This window comes from Enoplosus armatus, chromosome 12 (genome assembly GCF_043641665.1).
Source record: "Enoplosus armatus isolate fEnoArm2 chromosome 12, fEnoArm2.hap1, whole genome shotgun sequence".
Classification (NCBI taxonomy): domain Eukaryota; kingdom Metazoa; phylum Chordata; class Actinopteri; order Centrarchiformes; family Enoplosidae; genus Enoplosus; species Enoplosus armatus.
Genome location: NC_092191.1, coordinates 6373465 through 6398831, shown reverse-complemented (window position 1 = coordinate 6398831; position 25367 = coordinate 6373465). Strand labels below are relative to the sequence as shown.

Below are 25367 nucleotides of genomic sequence, written 5' to 3'. Positions count from 1 at the left end.
CATGTAGTCTTTACTGTAGATAGCCAGCTAAACCAGCTAAAATAGAGAATACATTTAGCTAAAGCTTTTGTTGTTGTTGGTGGGTTTTTTTTTTTTTAACAAAAAATGTGATTCCTTGTCCTTCCCATGAGGTAGCCAAGCCCAGTCGTTGGCATCTGAAACAGCTGGGTCGTGTCGAGAAGATTGTGGATTAACGTTTTTTTTTTTTCCTCCACCCCGAATATCTCCAAGAAACCCCGGACGTATTTTACAGTGGCCAAAATGAGCGTCGATTTAATTGAATCAACTACATGAGTGGAGTCTAAACAAACACACATTTCTCCCGGGGAGGGCACCTTTTTTTCTTCTTCTTCCATATCTGCTGAAATAAACGGCGCCTGAAAAATATGGAAAGCAAGGTTTTCACCCCTTTGCTGGAGCAGTTTATGCTCACGCCTCTGGTCTGCTGGGTAAGCTCCCTAATTAACTATTCAAACGTGTCTTAAACTCACTAATTAAACAGCTCTGCCCTGTGAAAGCATTTCTTTTCAAGTGTTTATTGATTATCTCAACACCTATTTGCATTGTCCCATGTTATTTCCAGGTGAAGACAGTCGGGCAGCCGACAGTGACCGACTGCAACAAATTATCGGAATATGTTGAATTAGTGGATGGGATTTACCTGAACGAGATAATGCTCGAGATGTAAGTAATTTGACACACATTTTACAGACCAATCCATCTGTCCCCTGCACCACCTTAATGTAACAGGATTGACCTTTGCTTGGGACCGCAAACGCACCATGTTAATAGATGTATGTATACCTCAAATAGGTAGATAATATATTTATATGCAGTTTGTTCTCCAGCCTCTGTCCAGCACTTGTAATTGTCTGCTGAAGTGAATGTAGGCTAAGCACAAAGGGACCATGTATTGGGGGCAATGATAGGTCACACTGTCAGAAACCTCAGCAGACAGTTATTGTTAGGATCCCTTGGAGCTGCATGGGTCGCCCACAAGCATCCGTGGTGGTGCAAGGAGGCATCAAGCAGCTCCACAACTTCCAGTTGCTCTGTTTTTTTTCTCAGTCACCCTAGACTGTCATCTGCAGCCCTCTGTAAAGACACCCCGCCCCTGGAAGCTACTGCGCTCACGTTTCCTGCTGTGCTGCAGATTAAACTAGAAATAGTAGCCTTAAGCAGGGGAAACACTGGTAGCAGTGCAGAATCTGGATGCAGATTACACGGCAATGCAGAAGCTTCTTCAATGTAGCAGGCCAGCACAGACACACATGTGTTTGTTTTTATTCTATTAAAAGGGAAGTGGATGCTTTGGCAGATCTCTTGATTATTCAAGAGGGTGGATGATGAAGAAGATGAGACATTAAATGTCAAATCTGTCTGTCTTTCCAGTCACCTCCTAACATATAGCATGACAGAAGACAGCTTTCCATTCCTTTGTCTGGCTGCTACTTCCCCTCCAGCAGGGCAGTTTTTCATACTTTCCACTAATGCCGCACTCTACACTGTCAGCATTTACTCCTCCTGTGTGCCTATCAAAGGAGCATTCAACCAAGCCGGCTCCCAGTGGAATTGGTTTTCGCTTCACAAGAGATTATAATGTGTCGCAGTTTCATGGGGAAACTTCTTGTGTCACCTCGCTTCAGTATCTTTCGTATTTCAAGGTTAGATTGGCAGAATTGTCTAGATAAGAGGTACCTTGTCTTTTGCTCAAGCCTCTGTATAAGTGTGGAGTATACCTCAGCACTGTGTGAATTGATTAAAGGTTAAGCTGTAGCTGTGTTGCATGAGGAGCTGATTAACCCGGGATGGCCGTTTCCTGTCTCTGGTGTCCTCTTCCTCCTGCTCTGCCCTCCTCCACTGTCCCCGACCTCCTGCTGCTCAACTGCATAACTACTAAGCCGCCTACCTTCAGATTTCAACTACCTCTTCCACCTCTATTTCCCATGCTTGTTTTCCCTCCTCCTTCTCCTCCAGGCTGCATCTACACTCTCAGAGGTATCTATCAGGACAGAAAGATGTTTAGACCATGACAGGTTCAGTTGGACAAGGGCGTCTTTCCTCTTCCACACGGCCTCTTCAAAAAAGTCAGCAATATTTTTTAGAGCATTTTCCCTTATGGGACTTTGTATAGTGGAAAGCAACCGGAAGGATATGAGGGGGAAGGGTTGGAAGGGTGAGTGAAGTAGAAAATGATTTGCCCAAATGGTTAAAAACCTGAAACATGAAAGGGAAGATATGCAAAGAAAGAGCAAGAGGATGACATGCAAAAGACAAATTCAAGCCCTGGTTGTCAAGCTTCATGGCAATGCCACTGCTCTACATATTAAGATTGAGATGTTTGATCAGATACTCAGTAGGATTTCTGTCTGCAAATAAATGGAAAAATCTGGACAGGAATTTTCTGTGGTTGGTAGAGTGCTCCAGTAGAGAACAGCCAGCGTAGAGCTGAAATGAACTGTGACTGGCTTAGCGATCGCCTGACAGGATGTCGGGGATTGCCAGTCACAGCCAGCTCTGTGTATTTATGTTTGTGTGCTTTTCTGCAGGGCTTCTGTGTCTGCGTGGGAGTATGTGTATCTGTAGGGTTTTTTTTCCTGTGCATTTGGTTTTGGACTGAGGCAGCTGTTGGTAATCGTCTTGCCCAGCCACCCTCCCACACAGAAGGCCTACAGTATTGGTCAGATGTTATGTTGGTGAGGCTGCTCTTTGTCTGCCTCTCCTATTTTACCAGCAGTGCGTGGTCACCTCCAGTAGGCCCAGCTAACTAAAATAGACTCATAAGCCAAAATGTATGTCACAGCTCATGCAGCTAAACTTTGCAGCTATTGCGGAGGGGTTTTGGATGATGATATCCATCAAAGACATATGCTATATCTGTTTCCCCCCTTATTAATTAAGGGATTGTATTTGTTCCAATTCTTTTACTCCCACAAACACACTGTTGTGTACGCATTGTGTTTTCTCCTCACCCACTCTGTTCTGCCAGCTTGAAATGTATTGCAGTGAATGTTAGTTGGCATTGCGCTGCATGCGATTGATCCAGTCATGCTTAAAAGGCTACACTGGTGTTAGCCTCCAGTTGGTAGCTGCTGTTTACACTGAAAAAAAAACCCTGTAGAGTTCGGCACTGATAACATAGTGAATGCTAAAACTCCAAAGATACACACACACACACACACACATTCGTAGATGTTGTTTAACATGGTTGAATTAATTTACTTTTATTCTCTTTCTCTCACAAACTCACACTTACAGTTCTCTGGCTGAAGAAACTTGAGCTTTTAACATTTTTACTGGTGATGCCAGCTGTTGAAGTGTAGCTGTAGTGTTGCTGTGTGAATGTCTCTGTATGGCCTTAGTGCAGACATGGCAGACAGGCTGGCAGCAGTTGTCGTCGGGACAGCATGGGAGAGCATAAAGAGAGAAGATGAGAGACCCCAGGATTATCTAACGGTTTGCTGACACCCAGATGGCACCACGTCCCCTCCCCCTGCCCTCTTGTGACTGACATCACCCAGCCAATTAGATTGCCTCCTCAGTGCTGTCAAACCAATTAGTTTTCCCGCTCAGCAAGAGGGGGCCAATTAAATTTTTGTCAGAGTGACAAGTGTCCAGTTGAATTCTCTGTTTTCCTGCCAGTCCTGTAGACCCGTGCTGGCTCATTGACCTTTTCGGTGAACCAGTCAGTCTGCTCTCTACGGGCTGTTGGGACAGAGTTATGTGAGTGAGATAGAAACTCTGAGGAATAAAAAGGGAGATTTGATGTGTGCTACTTGATTTTTACATGACATTTGTCACGTTGACAGGCACAAAGAGCTATGCCGTCTTTTTTAAGAACTGAACATGCACTGCATAGCTGTGTGACCCAGCTTTAACCCTGAAAATTAGATAAGAAACTGTTGTTTGCTAGTTTGGGTGAAGATAGTGCAAGTATAGAGATGTAAAACATATGTGGATTACGAAAAGAATGCAGTTAAGCATGTCGTACAGGTTAATGTATTCAGACAGATCCGAGCATGTCTGTAAATCTGTTTGAATGGCTGCACACGTGGAAATGACAGTATAAATAACGTGAAGGTAACTATCACATTTTCTGCAGATAACATACAGATGAGGGTGTTTACCTGTGGTTTTCTGTCATAAAGTGGTAAAGCTACGATTCAGTGGATATGGATCTACTGGTATTAATAGTGATTGTAGATTTGAAGGCCTGTTTTTCTCTCAAGGGCACATTACAGTAAATCCACATACACAGGATGTAGTCTTCCCTACGCCTGTCATCACTTCCTTTCATGACAGAATTGGCTTTTCGACACATCATGCGGACACAAACACACCCTGGACTTGTAGGAGAGTTTTGGTTTGGAGGGACAACACTGAATGACGTGTGTTGTTTTAACCCTTTTTTTAAACAATATTTCTTCCTTTGCTAGCTTCCTCGCTTGTTGTATTCATCTGATTGGACTAGAGCTGCAACGATTTTCTGTCTCATGTAAATGAAATGTCTTCCAATGGTTTTGGACTGTTGTTCGGACGAAACAAGACATTTGCAGACATTACCTTTATTTCTAGGAAAGTGGCATTTCCGCTTTTTCCTACTTTTTGACATTTCATAGAGTAGGAAATAAACTGCAGACTCACCGATAATGAAAATAATTGTTAGTTGCAGCCAGATTGAACTACTTCTTGTCCTCACCCTCATCTTGTTTTTCTCTTTCCTCTATATGAACTAATTTCTCTCCCTCTTTGTGTCATCCCTCTTTTTCATCATGTCTCAAAACCTACTGTTGTTGTACCTCTTGCCCTGTCTGTTTTCTCCCATCCCTCCTCCTGCTTGAGTCTTTTTCTTCTTCATCTGTGTCTCCTTTTCTGTCCTTGCCACACCTCTCCCACTCCCTCTCCCCTTTCCCTCCTGTTTTCTTTGAGCACCACGTTGAAGCCTTTGTTGGCTTTCTCTAGAGCTAGTTACAGCAGACATAGTTGGGATTCCAGCTGGACTAGAGAAAGGAGGCAGGCAGAGCTGCTGCTGGGGTGTCAGTCGATTCGGTTCTCCTGCTGCTGCTGCTGCTTGGACTGTGGTTTCCACGCCCTCCCACATCAAAGTGTGGAATCAGTCGATCAATCTGGCATCTGTCATAGTCATCTTTGTGTCATGCCATGCTCTCTGTGTCTGTCTAGCAGGAGGATGTATATCAAGTCAGACAGGAAACAGCAGCTGTGACCTTGACAGGACAAAACTTTAACAAGGCTGTGTTAATGTGAGGCACTCAAAATCCCACAACCAAGGACATGTTAAACCCCACAGGGACCATCCTAGGATTTTAGACACAGGTTTGCTCTTAGCGTCTCAGCCCTAGCAATTCAAAGTCAATCTGATTTACAGTAGTTGACATTTAAAGCAATGTATTCTTAGGATTATTTGGAATTTTGTCAGGAAATGGCAAAGATATTACCATTTAATCTGTCAGTTGTGCTGCATTTCATTTCATACGAATGAATGACAGCCCACATCCCATTTTTGGACGTACTAATGCTTGTACTGTTAACTATTTATTTATTTATTTAATTACATCCACTTAAGAGAGAAACTTGATACTTGATCAAATTTGCCTGATCTGCCCCCATTTACTGTGTCAATTTGCTGTTGCTGCTGTTTGCTGTTAATGCAAACTCAACACTTCCTCCATCTGTTTCATGTTACATGTCCTTCAGTTGCTCAGGGGACATTTCCCTGGAAGACCTTTGCTGTGAAACATCTGCAGGAAGTGTTGAGTTTCATTAACAGCAGCTTCACATTGAGAATTAACAGTAGAGTCAATCAGTGACCATGTACAACGTTTCTGTTAAAAAGAGGAACTCAGAGCAGCAGAGTAGTTAGTTGTGGGCATGACCATGTTGTGCTGAAGGAATCATACACCATGTGAGCCTTTATAATATAAGCAATGTTGCCTATTATTTAAAACATTGAATTATATTTCAATGTTATATGGCTTAAGTGTAGTCCCGTGCAAATCAGTGTATCAGGTCACATCCAGCTAGCTTGGCAGTAATGAGTTTAGCTGCAGTCTGTATTTGATACAATGGCAGAGGAGGGGAATGGGAAGAGGCCCTGTGGAAACACAAAGACAAACACAGAAGAGAAACGAGTCCATGAAAAGCCACGACAAGGAAATAGAGTGCCGAGAACCACATACCAATGGCTAGATCCTCACTGGTCTGTGTATACTACAGTTTCCATGGTGGGAGAAGGGTGGGGGATGACAAAATAGGATGCCATTGAGCATTAGGTTTACATGATCGCAAAATATTAAATATTCAAATACCTGCAATACTAATGACTTATGTTCTGTAATATCTTAGTATTGCAAACTGATAACGTGTATTACCAAGTATTTTTTATGTAGCGTGCCAATATATTATGTATTTACTGCCCTAATTTGAAAGTAGAAGGATAATGCCTTCATAACCTATGACTAGTTTGAGCTTCATTTCATTTGTAGAAGTACTGGTTAGCTTGACTGTTTGTGCTTACTGTACTTACAGGCTTCTATTTCCTCCAGCATAACAAGATCTGATTATAACAAGATTAAGGCAAGAATTCCAATCATTGTCGTGTGATCATTAAAACACAAGTTATTTTGATTGTATTAAGGTAGTACTCGGAGAGGAAGGGAGGACTCAATTTAATTTACAGAGCTATATTACTCATTACTTGAATTACTCTTGAATTGAATTACTCTTGAATTGTCTGGTTCTTGATTCTGCGCATGTGCCATAAAGGTCACAGTGTGGTGTGTTTGGGGAATGGCAAAACAATATTTATAAGGTAATAAAGTAATCTGTAAAATTCAACACAAAATCCTAAAAATTAATTAAATATGATATTTCATGTCTTATTTTCCATTGGTCTGCCAGCTAATAGGAAATAAGACAAACATGTTTGCATGCTCCAATTTGTTGTTAGTGACTGACTGTTCATGTTGCTGTCAGCCTGATTTTAGTTTGTAATGTGAATGTTAAAAAAACAGACCCACAGAATTATCCTGAACTGAACCTTAGCATGGCTGCTAATAACTGCTCATCCCCCAGATTCCTCTTAATGTAGCTGTTTGGCTTCCTGTTTGTGTGTGTGTGTCTCTCTCTGTCTCACACACACACAGGCAAAAACACACTGTCCCCCCCTGTGTTTGGACAGTTCAGCTCATAAGCTCCATGCCGAGCACGTGGCCAAATGTAGCCTGCATTTTCTCTTTGTGTGTGTGCATTTAGCCTACTTTGTGTGTGTGTGTGTGTATGAGTATGTGCCTGGCTGCCCATGCTGACTGTAATGTAGCCTGTCATATATAGGTTAACACTACTCCCTAACTTACCCAGCCAATCAAAGTCAGGAGATGAGAGGAGAAAGCCCAGTGGCCCCAGGCTCTACATAAGGCTGCAGTGCCTATTGACAGAACCGACGGACCGGCTTATTGACTGGCCGTCTGGCTGACTCGCTCACTAGTTGACTGCCTTGCTGGCTGTTTAGATGGCTTTCTGCCTGTCTATGCCTAATCTATTTATCTATTTAAAGTCTTAAGTTTACTGTATCAGCAGGAACAGGGAGGGAGGCAATAAGAGGGATTTTTGACCCCAGTTGCTGTTCTAAGTCGTTGTATTTATTCGCCTGCTGATCCACAGGGGGTGTCGGCATGTCGCGTGCCTGCGTGTGTGGCATCAGAGACGGAGCCAAAGAAATGAGGGGTGGACTGTGTGGTGCTGTCATGGTCATGTTGTCGTGGCCGCCATGTTCTTGGCCGACTCTGATGGTGATGGAATGCGTGAATGGACAAACCCTTTCCTCGCTGTTTTTCTCTCTTTCAGTCTCTTTCTCTCTCTCTCACACACACACACCTCATTCACCACATCACCCTCCTCGCCATGACAGGATTACAACCTCCTCTGTGCTTTTTAATTAACGGGTTAAATAGACCCCCTACTATGGAGCTTGAAAAGGGCAGAGTGTGTGTGGAGGGCGGGTTTGGGGAGATCACATGATTGTTCATTTAGACCAGCATTAAAAAGAGCCCTGTGTCCCTCTGATTAGCATGATTGTGTGTGTGTCTATATGTATATCAGGGTGGATCAAAAGACTAATTAACACATCCACACTGCATTCGGGTGATTTTAAGAGACAGACATTCTGCCCTTTTTCTTGGTGTAACATAAGTATTGTGCTTTATTAAAATATTATTTTACAGCTAAGCTACAAAGTCAATGAATACATACTCCAGTTAGCACATGAAAAGATAAAAAAGAGCTTTGCTTTTTGTGATCAACATGTAAATTTGAGTAAACTGATTGTTGGGAACTTGGGATATTTATATTCCTGTGTATGAAACAGGTTCCTATGGTTTGGTTTTATGTGAAATAGATTTATGTTTAATTGACACAGCAGCAATGGTCTAGTGATTTAGTAAGATGCCATTCAACCAGAAGTCCCCTGTGACTGCAAGCATCCACCAAGCTGAATGTCCTTGAGGAAGATAAGGAATCCTTCACCTTTGACTTCCTCTCTCAAACAGAACCGAAGACTGATAGTATACATCAAATAAATCTTCTTTTATTTATTATATGCTGTCTTTTCAATCCTGGCAGCTCAGGATTAAGCTTTATCGAGCCGTTCACCTACACAGACACAGACATGATTGTGCTCTTCTGGAGTGCACAGATGCAGACACATGCATGACTACACATGTGCTACACACTACATGCATGCATGCATACATTTGCAAGCAGCCAGGACTCTCCTCCCCCCTACTTGGGGCATGTTGACCCTCATATATAGGTCATGCAATGGACATGCTTTGAAGTCTGAAGAGCATATCATGAAATAGAGAGCTCTGTAGCAGTGGTGATGTAAGGCTCTAAGAATCTCATGCACATGAGTAGTGTTGTTTTCCCAGACAATCCCAAGGCAAATGTATCATGAATTAATTACAGGGATATTTTTTTTTTTTTTTAGGGAATGTGAGTTTTACTACTTTTTTCTCTTGGGCTCGATGCATGGTAGACAAAGGATGACACTGTCAAATCAGGCTGCCCCTAGTGTGCCAGAACAAATTGTTACTAATTATTTTTACAAATACATTTTGTAATGCCTTTATGAATAGTTAAAATAGATACAAGTGATTTTTATCTTGATATTTGTTGGGTAAGAAATGAGAATGCTCTTCTTTCTTAGTGCCATTGCCTTTGAGTTTTCTACTTTTCTCCAGTCGTGGTCAACAGAAGAAAAATATATATCCAGAACAATAACGTTGTATGAAGAGAGTCAAGGTAGCATGTTTGGGCGACCTGAGTAAGGACACCAAATCCCACACAGATATTTGAACCAGTGAAGTATGATGGCAAGTGTCCACTCTTTCAAAGCATCCCTCTGCTGCTTGGTGAAACCATATCATCTCTAGGGTTGCTGCTTTGTCACCACCTCTGTTTTGTGAAGTGGGGAGTCTAGGAAATAGGAATTTCCCTCAGGGGATCAGTAGATATCACATTAAGGCCACAGGGCTTTCACAGTATTCGTCTGTTTAACCTTTAACTTGTAAATATACCAAAACTGTCATTTGAACAGGCTTTTAATCAATACAACACATACGGTCAAAGGTAGCAGTTAAGAAGCCCTGACATGTAAACTTTACAGTTAAAACATGGGAAAGTAATTAGCTGATAAATGCATGGATTGCTGATTTAGTACTGATCATGTGCCTGGCATGTCAAGCATTCCAAAGAGACAAAAAGACAGAAACACATTGTTTTGCATCAGTTAGTTACACCAATAATCTTGTCTGTAAATGTGGTTTTAAAAAGAGGTTTGAGATGAAATTAGGTTTAGCATTTTAAAGTTAATTTCCATAGATATGCAAATGGTAGTTTGGATTGTTATTGTTATTGTTATTGTAGATAACAGCGGCTGGGGAGGTGGTACTGTGTGAATTTGTGGAATGCCTATGAGACTGAAACATGTTGACACCCGTGATAACATCAGTCGTCATGCACGCCCCTTTTAATGTCCCTTGGGCAACACACAGTCAGATAAACTCACTGGCTCTCTATTCTGCAAGCACTAATATTATATTTCTTCTCTTTGATTCAGACAGACGGAAAGAAATGGGAATCATGGTTATCATCAGACCTGAAATACATGATGAATGTTTACTCCCTTTACCATGTTAATGACATCCTTCTGAGTAATTTAAATCAATCTACAGAGGATCTCTTCTCTAGGTCCTTCTGTCTATGACAACGTAGCCTGAAAATGGATTGGAAAATTGGATTGATTTAATTCTCCAATTTGATTTTGATTTCAAGGCTGGAGACAACACTTGTCTGAAACTCTGGTGCCACCAGATTTAAGGGGTGGCATTTTCATTTGGGTCTGTGGTTTCTTTAACATGGTTATGGCACTGGCCCTGCTTGAACAAGGGTCCATTGTGACTGTGCTGCTAATGCTTTAGCCAAACACACACACACACACCCGCTCCATCACATAGAGCAACGTAGTGTCAAACTGAAACACAGATGTTTCAAACAAACCAGTGACACACGCTCAGAAATTCTAAAATGTCTTCAACTCTTCTATTTTTGCTACAAACAATGATTAAATAACAGTATGCCATTTTTTCCCCATAGAAATCCCAAGGCCACAGTGCAGAGGACCAACAAGAAAGTGAACAATGATCCCACACTGCGCATCCAGAACCTTTCTATTCTCATCAGGCAGATTAAAGCCTACTATCAGGTAAGATTTCGTTCTGCTGAACAAGCTGCAAAGTCAGATATCACTTGTTCCTCTTTTTGTGTGATCAGAAGTTAATGTTGTTCAACAGTGTCTGTGTTGAGGTGAAGTTTGAGCTTAACGTGAGAGTGGATCTACTGATATGGATCAAATTCATGTTGAATGACTTGTATAAACTCGTTCATGCGTGGCTTGGGCTGAAGCTAAGCTCTAAGTAAAGCCATACACTCGGTTCCCATGTTCCCTTATGCCTGAGTTGGAAAAAATGATGACATAGCTTTCACTGACACACACACAGAATTGAATATGTACACACAAGCACATGCCACATGAAGACATGGCAGTATAAACAGAGATATATTTGCAGATGTGTATGTGTGTGACTGCGTGTGATGTGGTATCATGACCCCCCCCGTCCAGATGTCAGAGAGGGCCCAGTAAAGATACAGAGACATTAGGGATGGGAAACACATGAAGACACTGATCTGCCTGTCCCGCTCACTCTGATGAATCATCTAATTCATTTACTTTTCTCTTTATATCTCAAAAACGATCTTGTGCAGCATTTCCTTCTTGGATGGTGATCCTTCAGATTGTCTCAGGTGACCCAGAAAGATACCAAAACTACAAAAAGCAGCTCACCGTATTACCTTAATGCCTACAAGACAGACTTAGAAGCTTTAGTCGGAGAGATGTGAAGGTGATAGAAGCACACCAAGTCACGTCATATAGTGAAGTCTTATCTCGTGTTCAGTCTGTGTTTACTGCTTAGCATGGTATCAGCTCATAAGGCCCTGAACCACGTCAGTTAAGATGCTCACCAGAGTTAATCATTACCTCGACCAAAAGGAAGTGATTGAGACTTCCTATTAATCTAATGGGCTAAAGAGGAAGTGGAGGAGGAAGTGTGGGAGTGAAAGATGGAGAACAGATGAAAGATGGGCTCCTTGATAACAAGATATCAGACAGTGAGCCCCGCACTTCTCACACACTTCCTGCTATCATACAGTATTACTTAAATGCACAGTGTCAGTTCTTAACTGTGTGTAGCTGTTATGCCGATTGTGAAACCTGTGAGTTTAGCGAATTGAAACAATCCAGAAAGATTATGATTTGCAACATTGCTGCAAAACAAGGTCTCAACTGTGTTTATGATAACCAGGAATTGAGCGTGACCCAGCATGCTGCTGCGACAGTGCAGTGAGTTTAGGAATGTTACCATGGCCAAGCAGTGGCGCTGACAGAGATACAGATTTCCCACACTTCAGACTTAAGACTGTGACCCATATCCTCAGGGGCTGTGGCTGTGCAAAGGCTGTGTAAAGGCACTTACTTATCCCGCGATTTGGTATTATTCAAATAACAAACTATGAAATGGAGAAACAGTTAATTTTAAGGCCTACTTTTAGCTTCATCTGATTACATTTTTTCTGTATGTAAATGGTGCTAGAATAAGACTGAACTGTTTTTAAGGTTGTTGTTTTTATGTATTTAGATTGTTTATAAATCTGATGTTTCTATGTCTTTAATGTTGCCCCAGAACTCAAGTGAAGAGTGCCTAATTAATTGGTTAATTGCTTTGTTAGATCTGGTTTGCCTTGGTTCTAAACATCCTGTTAATGACTCCTGGGTCATCTTATTTAAACAATCAGCCTATTGTGTAGACCTTGACGTTATAAGCCTTCAAAAGCTCCACTAGGCCGCCTGAAACGGCTAGCAGAATTATCTGTCTGCGAGTGACTGGTTGGGTCAGTGGCTGCTGGGGTTAAGTAGTGACCAGCAGTGTGGGGAGATGATGAGATGACGGGTAGGGTTAAGGACATTACCTGGGGGCATCTGCGTTACTCTGTTAGCGACAGGACATACCCTGCATCTTTACCATCCTGGATCCAGCATGTTTATGCAATACAATTCACCTTTTTTGTCGAACATTACTGAAAATAAAAACTTTTTTTGCCATTGAAAGGAAGTGTAATGTAATGCATCTGCACAATTTTCCGTTTACTTTCAGTTGCATTATTAGTCCTTTTTGAAAGTTTTACTATTGGTCTGTAACTTTTTAATACATGGACATAAACAGATACAAAGCTGTCCACTTGTATCAGTTGTCTGATTTATTGCACTATTAATTGACGGCAGTGACACAAAATATGTTTAAGACATTGGCAAACACAATGTGATTGAACAGGTGTTGTTTTGGAGATCTAAATGCAGGGCAAGAATTGATTTTTTTTTCTTTGTGCATTTAACACATACTGTTGGGTAATCTGAGTTGTTTTAGCTTTATGAGGACAATGTAAGCCAACAATGAAACTCGTGTTCATCTATGGTGTTTCATTAATCTTCTCTGTTTGTCCCTGCATCGCTCTGTTGACCTCCTGGTCATACTATTGTTCAGTCACTTGTGTCTGCAGGCTGTGCCTCACAGAGACCACCTACAAGTTAAGTTCCCTGCTGTCCTTGCTGACTGTCAGTCTGCCCCCTCGATGGCCTTTTAGGAACTTAACCAGCCATTGACAGTCACTCAGTGAGCTGGTAAAGAGATGGACCTTCCAGTTTAAGAGGACATTTAAGTGCTATATCATAATGTGATACAAAAATAATGTTTTGCCTTGTTTACATGGGGCTATCGGTACTTCATACCAAAGAATTTGGGGTTGGATGACATAAGAAGTCATCAGTGGACAACACTTGTTTGGTTCAGACCCTCTTGATTGTGTGCTCTTTAAATTATCTCAGTTCTTTCATGCATTTCCCTTTAATCGCCCCCCTCTCTTTGATTTACAGGTATTAGACTATCAGTGATGAGACTTTTAGTTGATTAGCAGCTGCAATTGTTGCGGGTGGATAATGTGTATTTAATCAGAGTCAAGACACTTCAGACACTCAGATTAGTAATAGTCAGAAGCAGGCTAAGATATAAAATGCAAGACCGCTCAGGAAGAGTGCAAGTGTGAGAGACGATCTTGACTAATTGGTTGTAGTTTGGCCAGAGATGGACCAAACGATAAGGGTTATTTAGAAGACCTGCAGTAACTTGTGTGGTCTTGTTCTGTCCATTATTACTTGTCAATGAGTGATGCATCTTTTGTTGTTTAGGCTCTGTAGTCCAGCTCATTGGATTAAAGCAGTCAGCTCTTTAACCTCTGTCATTGTTTCAATATAAATTGAATGTGCTGGAGCTCAGAGCCAAAAACAACAGAAAATGTGTCAATGTCTAAAAACGTACTTATGGATCACACTGTTTCTACTCGCACACTGTTTCTGCTCTGAAGTCAGAAGGAGCTGGTTCTTATTGGGGTAATGAGGAGGAAAATTGGCTTTGATATATGGTTTTGCGGTGGTCTCCTTTTCCTGTGGTTGTTTTGTCGCTTAGCGGTTTCAGATTTCCAGAGCCATATGGGTGAAGACACAACCATTGAAGTCATAATATAGCCTGCTAATGGACTTAACAGGTTTTCAATTTGCTATAGTATTCAGCTCACTCACTCACTTTGAAGGAGGACTTGGAGTGAGTGGAAGCCTTGTATGGTTGGTTACTTCCTGTGATTCAATAAATTGATCTCACTTAAGACTTTTTTTTTTTTAAAATTCAATTTTCCCCAGTAACCTCAGATCAGAATCGGTTAGAAACCTCTAAGTAATGCATCAACATGAGCTGAATTCACACACGCATAAAAAAAAGTCTAAAGTCTAAGTCTAAATGAAGGTAATGCAGTTATGCTTTTTAAACAACCATGCACTGCTGTCCATTGATGTGTTGTCTCTTTTATAAAAGCTCTATATTTCATTCAGTGTCTGGGAGGAAGAAGGAGGGGAAGACTTTATTGAATTGGTGCCCTTGCTGACTCGCCAAAGGGTCTTCTTGTGTCAAGAGATGACTAATTCATTCATTAACCTTTTTGAACCATCAGAGGCAGGCAGTTGAGTTCTCCTCCCCCATCCCTTGCCTCCACTACTTTTCCATTCCTCCTCCCTGCCCCTTCACTTCTGTACAAGATGTAATCCTAGCAGTGTGTGTGTCATTTTTCACATGGGAAACGGGGGGAAGATTTGCTTTGTGCAGAACTTGTGAAACGTGAATTGGTGCAAGACAAGAATTTCAATAATAATGGTTTTCATTTCATAGCATGATCTCTCTTGGGCTTAGCTTGCGTATAAGGAGTGTGTGTCAGCGTACATGTGTGTGTGTGTGTCTGTGTCCGTGATCAAAGTTATTGTTCTGGTGCAGTAGATTGTGTAGGAGGAGGTCAATGTCTAGACTGGCTTCAGACTTTGATTTCAGAATCTGGTGAACAAATCAAGGCTGAACAGCTGTAAGCGTGTGTGTGCTTGTCCATATGAATGTACTGTGCATTTTTAATGTTACATAAAAGCAGACATGATTACAGCGGTAACATATTTCCTAACCGTTAGTGAGCATAAATTCTCATGCTAGCAATTATCGCATTTCTCTTTCGTGAGTGGGATATTAACTTGGTCATTCCCGAACGCACTGTCCACTGAAGGTTTAATTTCTCTGGCGGTCAGTCCAAATATATGCTGGGCCTCTTTTTAATTTAGTGGCCTTGGTTTGGCATCCTTATGCAGGGTGTAATATGGCGCTTCAGCCAGCTGAAACGAAATTCTTTGTGCTTTTACTGGCTTTTCTCAAAGCTTGCTAAGTGAATCCTTTTATCCTGGTTTATGAAAATCACACTCGGAGAGCATCTGGTGCCATTCAATGTAAAAACTACAAAAATCAAACTGATGGGAGGGGTTGTACCTTTTTTTTTGTTTTGTTTAGTTGTTAAACAAGTTGTTTTATACAAATTATTCTGAAAGCTCTAATGGATGTTATTTAATGTTGATTTGTTTTATTGGTGGCTGAAAAGTTAAAAGTAACATTTCTCTCTGCTCCCATCCTTAAAAAACCTTTTTAGACATTTTCGGAAATAAGGGCAGTTCTGTCCTCTCTTTGCCACTGCGTTGGTTTGGGGTGTGGTGTAAAGGCTGGGAGCTCTGTTTTGACTGTTTAAAGGGTAACAGAGGCCACCATTCATGCCCAGTGGGCCTGGCCCCAAAGCTTTCCAAGGTTCTTTGGCAAGGCTCTGAGAATAGGTAATGTAGGATATCAGGCCTTCTTTGGGTGTTTTTTATTATCATCTGTAGGTAAGTTGAGACCAGCTTGAGAATATTTTGATATTATTGATTGACATTAAAAGGATTTTTTACAGTGCTTTCAGCACAGAATTTTTGCCTCTTTATTTAATGATTATTTAATATTTGAATTTGAAATCCAGGCTTCAAATGTTTCTCAGTTGGGACATCCTCTGTGCTAGCATTAAACCTGAATAAGCATGTAGGTTAAAAGGTTAATTTACTGACTCTAACAAGCTCTCTCACCTGCTATCTGCTTACACAACTGTTGCCTGGCACAAGAGGCTGGCTTTTTTTCCCCTTGTTGACCTAAAGCCTCACAAAGATGCTCTGTTACTGGGCCAGAGTAAAACTGAAACACAGACAGACATACAGTACACACAGTCAGCCTCACTCACATGCATACATGCACACATAATCTGCTGCAACATACTGTAGCTGTGGATGGTTGTTTTTGACTTCATCAAACATGGAGAAAAGAATTTCCCATCCTTGTTATTACAGCTTTTGCCTCAAGCCAGTGGTTATTTTAATTGCCCTCAACTAGAACAAAATATACAAATATTTTTTCCTATGCATCTTTGTTTTATAAGTCTGGAAATCCCCATTGACTTCTTGTCTTGCAGCTCCTTTCAGCATCAGTTATGAGCAAATCAGTTTATTAGGGCATGTGCCTGTAGCTGCAGGCTAAATGTGTGTTGTCATGCAGACTCACATGCTACACACTCGCATCTCAATACCCTGTTGTTGATGATGATGTAGCACCTAGCTAACTAGCTAGGTCTTTAAACAAACAATATCTTAATGGAGTTTAGGAAGGGAATATAATTCAATTCAGATGTGAATTATATTGATCTGTTTGGCTCAAGCTATAAAATAAACTTTAAGCTTTTAAGCCTAATTTCCTTTTTGTTTATTTATGTGCTTGGTTTTGAGTAGCTGTAAATACTGTTTGGCAGCAAAATAAGAAAAACTGTAGAAACCTGACTACTGCCAGACGTCATGACTAATGTCCCTAATCAAATACCTGACTATATTTAGCCGTATGCTTAATTGTGCAGCCATGCTAAAATGTAATATCTGTATTTGAACAAGCTTATACACTACAGTTTGATTCAACCACATGAAAAGCAGTAACACATCACATTCAAGTGAAATTGATTTGTTAAAATCAAAGCTAAATAGATTTTTCTGCCCATCATTGCCATGATTCATTCTGAACACAGTCGTACATTGTGCTCTTTCTGATCACAAACAACAGGGTGGAGCATTCTGGTAAATGTCATCCAAGTGTCATTTATTTGCGCCGGCTTTCTAGTTAACCACTTACTGTAAGCAAACACTCACTTATTCTGAGACATATTTGTACACAGACTTCCTCAATCTTTTTGAACTTTCAAGACCTCCATGTTGAGTAGTGTTCCCATTTACACCCAGAACCACTCACCAATCACATCATATAATCACAGCCTTGAGTCGGACATTGGCTTACCAAAATAACAGTGTGCCTGCATGTGTGGATACATTTCTGCAAGAGTACATGTGGAGGGGAATTTGTGGCAGTTCCCATATGCTAAAAGGGAGCTATTTTTAACCGCTAGCAGAGTTGCTGTATTAAGGGGAAGCTAGAAGCTGGGTTCTTGTTTTCCATCACTGAGCTAGAGCATGTGAGTTGTGTCTACAGGAGTCTCTACTCTGTGGTTAAAAAATAAATAAATGAATAAAATCCAGCCTTAAAATTTGAAATGTGTTTATACTGTATTTATTCACCTGTCACACCTTTTTTTAATACATAATGTGGACAAAAGGAAGCTCATTTTCACTAATTTGAACACCTTTTTATTGCAACATCCAAACTTCCAAGTTGTTGGAAATAGACGCATTTTCTCTTAACCATCATTGCAGCCGCTCTGCACGTTTAGTACTGCGAAGCCATTTAGCAAATTTAACTGAACAGTAGATTGGAATTGAAAGAACAATCAACAGAAACAATCAAACTTCATTGGAATTACGCTTTAAAGAGAGCAATAATTGCATTGGCTTAAATTGCAAAGGATGACATGACGTGTGTGATTGTGTGAACTTTTCCAGCCAGTGTGAAGCAAAGCCCTGGGGTGATGGGGTGGAGGGGGTCAGACTTCCCCTGCCCACCTGCCTCTACCTTTGAGACGAGCAGCAGGATCAGCCCGTCCACTCGTTCAGCCTCAGGGCTCTGTTGTAAAAAGCACTCTAGCTGATAGATAACAGCCGAGAACAAAAGAAACAGGGTGCTAATGGCTCGCTCTCTCCTCCTCCTCATGTAAGAGATGATCTGTCCATCTGGCCGACAGTAGACCCCAACTGCTGCTCTTTTCAGTGGAGTTTACTGTTGAGCCAAGAGCAACTGTTTAGTTTTTTTGTCAGGTCAAATCTAATTAATTAGTAGTTCAACTAGCATGTTGGCTGTATTTCACTTCTTTGCACATAACCATGACTTATGAAAAGAACTTGCACAGGGTCATTCTTAATTCTCCATAATTCACTTTTTTAAGTTAAAAGCTCTTTTGTTGTTCTGCAGGGCTTCATTGATAATAATTTAAACAAAAAGAATAAAGATGAAGGTAATAAAACAATAATATCTTCTTTGCACAAATGATTAGAAACTGAAGATTTAAATAAAACCAAACTGGTCTAGCTTTATAAACATCTTGAGTTACGCTTGTTTATTAAACCCTCATGTGCCTGCTTGTGGCCAGCATGCATCTATAGACACTCTTGAGATCAGATTGTTGTTTTCCTCTGAAGATACTAGTCCCTGAGTCTGAATAAGAAGGGAAAAAAGAGTGTCAGAAGAAAACCTTTAGTCATCCATCCAATAAGATTCTGGAGAGATGCTTTGCTCCTTGAACTGCAGTGCGCAAACCCCTTTTGTGTTCTTATGGGTCTATTACAGTGCTGAACAGCAGGAAAAGCTGTCTTTGCATTGATTCAGTTCACGGGGATGTATTGAGATCTGGTGTTAAGTGGTTTTTTTGTGCGTTTGTGTTAGATGTGATGGAAAGAGGAAGCATGCTCCTTCCCATTGTTGGTGGTAATAACCTTTTCAAGTTCATAATCTCTGCAGTTTTTCAGTAGGAGAGAAGTCCGCAGTGCCATACCCAGGAGAGGGCTTGTGTGTGTGTTTGTGTGTGTCTGTGTGTGTGCGTGCATGTGTGTTTGTACGTGTACTGTACTATGTGTGTCAGACTCGCTAGCATGGGGAGAATAAACCCATCTCCTCGTTTCTATGGTAACACTGCATGTCTGCAGAATGGGTGGGATTCAGGGTTCAGGCAGCATTTGAACACGTGTGTGTGTGTGCGCGCACACACATACACACACACGCACAGAGTAGCAGTACAATTAGTCCCCTGTTTAAAGCTGTGCCGGTAGCGGAACTTGTGCATGGGTGGATAGATGGGGAGGAGTTGTAGGAAGGTGTGTGTGTGTGTGTGTGTGTGTGTGTGTGTGTTGGAGAGGGTTAGTTTAACAGACAAGGCTCCTGTGAGACCGAAACACAGCAGCCTTATAACCTTTCCACTGACACCACTTTAACGCAAACTTACACACACATGCTTACCTACAGTAAGAGCATATGGATTATTTATCTTAGCACGGCCCTTGCCATGTATTGCATTTACAGCTGTGGGTGTCTGAGCATCATCTACCAGGCCACTGGCAGATCAGCAGAATATTATCTGTATTGTCAGCAGACAATAAAACAATAAAGCAGGATGCAGAGCTCAGAATCATTTAAGTGTTATATGTCTGGCATCCTCAATTCAAGCCTAAGCAAAATATATACTAGAGAATATTTTTAAGAGAAAATTATAAGGCAGAGATTCACTTTCTAGAGGAAATGTCTCAACGGCATAGGGAGGACAAGACAGATCAATGTGTTCGTTATAGTATATTAGTTCTTAACAAACACACACACACATATATATATATATATATATATATATATATATATATATATATATAAGCCATTCCATTGTGTTTGACAAACGCATCCATTCTATCAGGCTGTCTAAATGTCTCTGTGGGATGGGAAGAAGAGCCAGTGTTGAGGAGCTGTGAATCCTGCTGGAATCAATAATACAGCCATATAGTGTCAGGATAGGGGGATGGGGGGGAAGAGGAAAGATGTTGAGAAGAGGAGGAAGAGAGGAGGAGGCAGCTCAGCCCTGCGTGCCTGGAGTGAGAAGTAATGGAATCAAAGCTGCACCTCTCTTCCCTTTCCCCCTCTCTATTTGTCTTTTTTTCTCCATCCACCCCTCAATTTTTCTCCCTCATCACTGGCTTCCTTTCTGCGTGAATATTGTCTTTTTTGAAGATTTAAATGACTGACTATTTCCCATTCCCAATGTGGGTATTGGATATGATTTAGATAGTGAATATTGGAGAGTGACATAGTGACTGAACCAAGGACGTTTGTGCTGTCACAGCTACAGCGAGGCAGTGAAGGCTTTCCATTTGAAAGCTGTGTGTGCATGTGCATGTCTATCAGTGTTTGTAGCACATCACCATGACATGATCAGTGCGGTGGCTGGTGTCCCTCCTGCAGTGTCCATCATGTTTTATGGATGAGAGCTCAGCCTTCGCCAGCTAATCCAAGAGGCATACTCGTCTACTGTAGTTTAGCTTTATTAGCCTACAGCTAATCCTCAAAGCATGTTATTACCCACATTTTTCAAAAATACAGTCCTTTATGTACATACACTATTTGACTTGCAACATATTAAGCTACTGTATTAGTAGTGCAGCCATTAGTGCATCCATCCATCCATTTCATCAATATGAGACAAATAGTATTGGTTGGACTTGCACGCCATAGTTTGCAGCTCTTGCTTTGGATTGGTCTGATTGGTAACCTCTTTGTTTTGGTTATTCTATCTCTAGTTCCTTTAGCAGTCAGAACACTATATTTTAACTGTTTATAAAGTCAAATACACAGATTTTAAAATGAGAGAAAAAGCATCAGAAGCTCATGATGTCCTGGTTTTATTCAGAAAGCTCCAAGCTAACTCCCGCGCAGATCAGAGGAACGCAGACTATCAAGAGCCGTTCAATGGACCCTTGAAGGGAAGGAAAGGAAGGAAAAGTGGTGCTGAATAGGCATAGTGTTGCACTGAGCTCATGGCTCTGTACAATACAGATCATTCCTCATTCCGCTTTGAATGAAAAGAGGGAAATCAGTTGAAATTACTCATTTGTGTTTGGAACAAGAGTGCCGAAAGTTCAGAATCTGTGTGTTTGTGTAAGAAGTGACACCTGCACTGAAGCCAAGCCTTTACTGTAATTTTGCCATGCACTTATGTTCAGTAAACGATAAATACTTGAATGCCTTGCAGTTTTGATCTAAAGCGATACATTGAGTTGTCATTACATTATATTTGGGTGGTATGAAAAGAGTCTGACTGACAGAAAAAAAGCCTGAAATGTTGTGCTTGCACAGCAAACACATGCTGCCATTCAAGGGGACAGGTGTGAGTGTGTGCTGATGGTAGGCAGTGGTCAGAAGTGGGACAGGTGGTTGTGGAGAAGGAGAAAAGTGTGTGTGTGTTTGCCAAACTAAACAACCAATTGAAGTTCTCTTCTCAGTGGTGACTCATTATTTTCTACAAGGCTAAAAGCACATTTAGCAGTTTGCACAAGCTTGCAAGATATGTAAAAACAACGCTCCCAGCATGTCATGAAATCTAGTCTGTGCACTGTCTGTGTACGTAACTGTTCACACCAGCACACATACAACAAATTTGACATGAAGAATTAACAAGCTTTCTTGAGCCCGTGCTTGGGCCTACAATATTTCATTAAAGTAATATCAAAGGAATCTGTTTCTCTCTGAAATTTATAAAAGACACAACTCGGGAGACGTCCTAAAATATTAGATATAAGGGTGACTCTCGGCTTCATAGTTTTCTTAGATGCAGATTTTGGTTTCTTTGGCCATTTTAAAGTCTTGGTTGATTCTCCCCAAAGCGGCTGTCACGAGTTGTACATGGTGGATTGGCCGTCAGGCGCACCAAATGCTTCTCTGTGAGACACCAACTGTGGCTGTCTGAGCTACACTGATTATTCTGTCTGACGCTTGTTGAGTCAATCTGTCTCAGTCTCCGGACATTATGGCTGTTTCTGACTGGAACTGTCTGATATTAGTCATCATCAGTATCAGGGTCACCATATAATATTATTATATATGATATATTATTATCAGTGTTGTTTTTGCCACCACCATATTTGCTGATGTTTATGCATTTATAAAACATTTGGTTGGTCTTTATATTGCTTTACTGGTAGAACAGATAACTGTGATTAAGGCTGAGTCTATTTACGAGACCAATGTATTCCTCTACATACAAGATCTTAATTGCACAACTAGGCAGTTGGGGTCAGTGCTTCTATCCCCACTGACAGAAAAAAACATTGCAACCGTGCTCCTAACCTAATAACCATGACTGACCATCGGTGGGACCCAAACTTCAACCTTCACTTCGGGTTGTAGAAGCTTTTGTGTGTGTTTATGTGTGAATATGGAGGTTAAATCATTGGTCTGTTCTTCATGGTATTGGTCTCTGCTTGATTACATTCATTCAGCACCAAAACAAAACTGCAGATGATTCGTTTGTTATGTGAAAATTAGTTAAATTCAAGTTGGTCTCATAGTGAATGTCGTAATGGGTAGTGTCACCTATTTGCTTAAATGAAAACAGTGTAGTGTATGAAGAGTAATAAAAACACTTTACAATACAGGATGATACACAAGATATTGTTGCAGCTCCTTGTTTGTCTGTCTGTCAGACTCTGTGCTACTATCTGCTTGAAACCAGATGTCAGTGATGCACTGGAAATCTACCACGCCGTTCTCCACATCTTCTGTCTCCGCATCAAATCAAACAGCCAACAAAGGATTATACAACCTCAGGAGTCAGTCGCCTCCCCTGCAAGCTCTGATAAGGAGGATATACCTGAAGTTGTGTTTTTATAACTGTACTGAATACATTTCCCTTGGGGAAACAATGACTCGTGTAGGTTCTTCAAACAAAAAGCACATTGTGTTCAAACACAGGTATATGGGAGGAAAGAGGAACCGAGTCATGGTGTTGAAGGAAAAACCTTGGAAGAGAACTGCTAGACTGTACATTTCCTAACGTTTGCATTGATGTATATACATGAATATGGTAATATTCACCATACGTTGTAATTATCATGTTAGAGCCTTGTCACTCTACTTTTACAGATAGAAGCTTATTCATTCAAGGTTAGGTGCTAAATCTCAGACACAAACAGCTCTGCATCTTTCTACAGATTAGTGAGAAAGATAATATGCTGCTTGATGGTAAGTCTATAAGATATAAAGAATATCCTAGTAAGTAGTACAGTGTCCTCTTTCTGACTTGGCGTTAGCAATGACAAGGAGCAGTGGTTTCTGACTTCCTGTAGCCCTTGTGCTTCTACAGTGGGATTTTAAAGTAGATTAGAAGTGTGCGGATGGTATGTTAGATATACAGTTTTGAATTTGTCAGCTCTCAATCAACTTACTTTTATTATTATGATTATTTTGAGAATGTTTGAAAGCAAAACAGATGTGGCTTTATTTTTACCCAATCAAAACCGCAGAATAGCGTCAGATTTCCAGCCCCCTTTACCTCCACGATGAGGTAATGCAATATGTATAGTCCAGATGGTTATGGGGGGGTGGGGGGTGTTTTCCAAAACCCCTTACTTGTATAAACCTCTTTGTCATGACATCAGCAGTAACCTGCGCAGACTAGTCGAACCGTCGGGTCAGATGAGTTCAAACTGCTCTCTTCCATCAGGTAAACATGAAATATTCAAGCTACCTGACCTTCATGTCCTTTCTGCTTAAAGAAACCGGCTTTTCCACAAAACTGTGGTTTGGACGAGAATTATACTGCTTTAAAGGTTAGGATTATAAAAATATTTTGGCAGGCAGTTGATGAGTCATAGCCTCTATGTACGATTTTATAATGCATCACCAAATAGCTGTCCTGGTTGTTTTTAAGTGAATACACTTCACATTGAGGTAGGTACGGCAAAGATAACGCAAAGTGAAAATGTGAAGACATGTCAGTAATTTGTTGTTGCTAGTAGCTTGTTTATGCACTATTGCAGTGCCCGTAATTTGACTTAAACCAAAACATCCACACAAGTTCTGCCCATCCTCATCCGCTGTGTGTGTGTGTGTGTGTGTGTGTGTGTGTGTGTGTGTGTGTGTGTGTGTGTGTGTGTGTGTGTGTGGACATATGTACACATCGGTGCATGTGTCTATCTACATGAGTGAATTGCAGCTCATGGTTTCACTTTGGTTTTCATGATTGACATGTGAATGGAGGTGGCCCTGCAGCAAAACCCACACCAGCAATTTAAGCCACATGAATACCACTGTCACTTGCATCATCACACACACATACACACACACACACACACACTGGATGACATCACCAATGCACATGAGACCACCATTCGTGTCCACAATAGGAGATTGATGCTGTTAATTTTGCTGTCCTCTTGGCTATCTTTTTAAGTCTACACCTCGCTCACACCGTAACACTGTTAAAACTTATACCTCAGGCCTGCCACTCTCTATTACTGTCTTTGATTGGAGATGATATTGCAGTCAAATACCTGCAGCCTTTCACACTGTCAAAGCCCTGAGCATCGTTGTTGTATTCTTACTGTAATGGCGAAAGCTGTCTCAGATGGGGATGTGCGCTGAAAATCTTTGCTCTCTTAATTTAAGTACACAAGTGGAAGGCTGAATTTTTTTGATAGTGAGCTCTTAATTGGACCAACACTAATGATATTACACTTATCTCTTCATGTTCTATCCACAAGCCTTTTTAAATACTAAATATTTGTATTTCTTTGGATGACAGGAGACTCTTCAGCAGCTGGTGATGATGCCTTTGCCAAACGTGCTGGTACTGGGCAGGAACCCTCTGTCTGGTAAGTGTTAATATACTAAACAATACAACCACAACATTATACAGACTAATACTTTGAGCAATGCTGTGCAGGTTGTAATTTGAGTGCTCTTGGCCTCTAAACAGAAGCAAAACAAAAAATGATTCATAACTGAAGATAAGACAGGTAGTCTAGTTGAATCACAGGGGCAACAAGCTTGCATACAGTTCACGACAAGAACACATGCAATCTTGCAGTGCTTCTGTGAATGCAATAGACTTGTTTTAATTATTCAATGCTTTGATGTTTCAGGTGACTTTCTCTCTGACTGGCAGTAGATTTCATTTTCCAGCCACCTCTTTTGTTTGTTTCTTCTTGTGCTCAATAATAAGCGGTCTATTTGACCGTCATTCATAACCCACGGCATTAAAAATGGGATGTGAAACATTATGATTTTATTGTTGAGGTGATGGGAAATGACTAATGGGTTGGTTTCAAGGAC

General features: G+C 41.0%; 1 protein-coding gene across 1 annotated transcript in view; it reads left to right on the top strand.

Moving 5' to 3' along the window:
• The first annotated feature begins 386 nt into the window (after positions 1-386).
• The window catches only part of ccdc88ab (coiled-coil domain containing 88Ab), a 61540-nt gene continuing 36559 nt past the window's right edge, over positions 387-25367 (top strand). The window contains exons 1-4 of the mRNA XM_070915639.1: positions 387-449; positions 584-684; positions 10672-10780; positions 24838-24907. Coding sequence (XP_070771740.1) covers positions 387-449; positions 584-684; positions 10672-10780; positions 24838-24907 — 343 coding nt within the window. The remainder of the gene's footprint in view (positions 450-583; positions 685-10671; positions 10781-24837; positions 24908-25367) is intronic.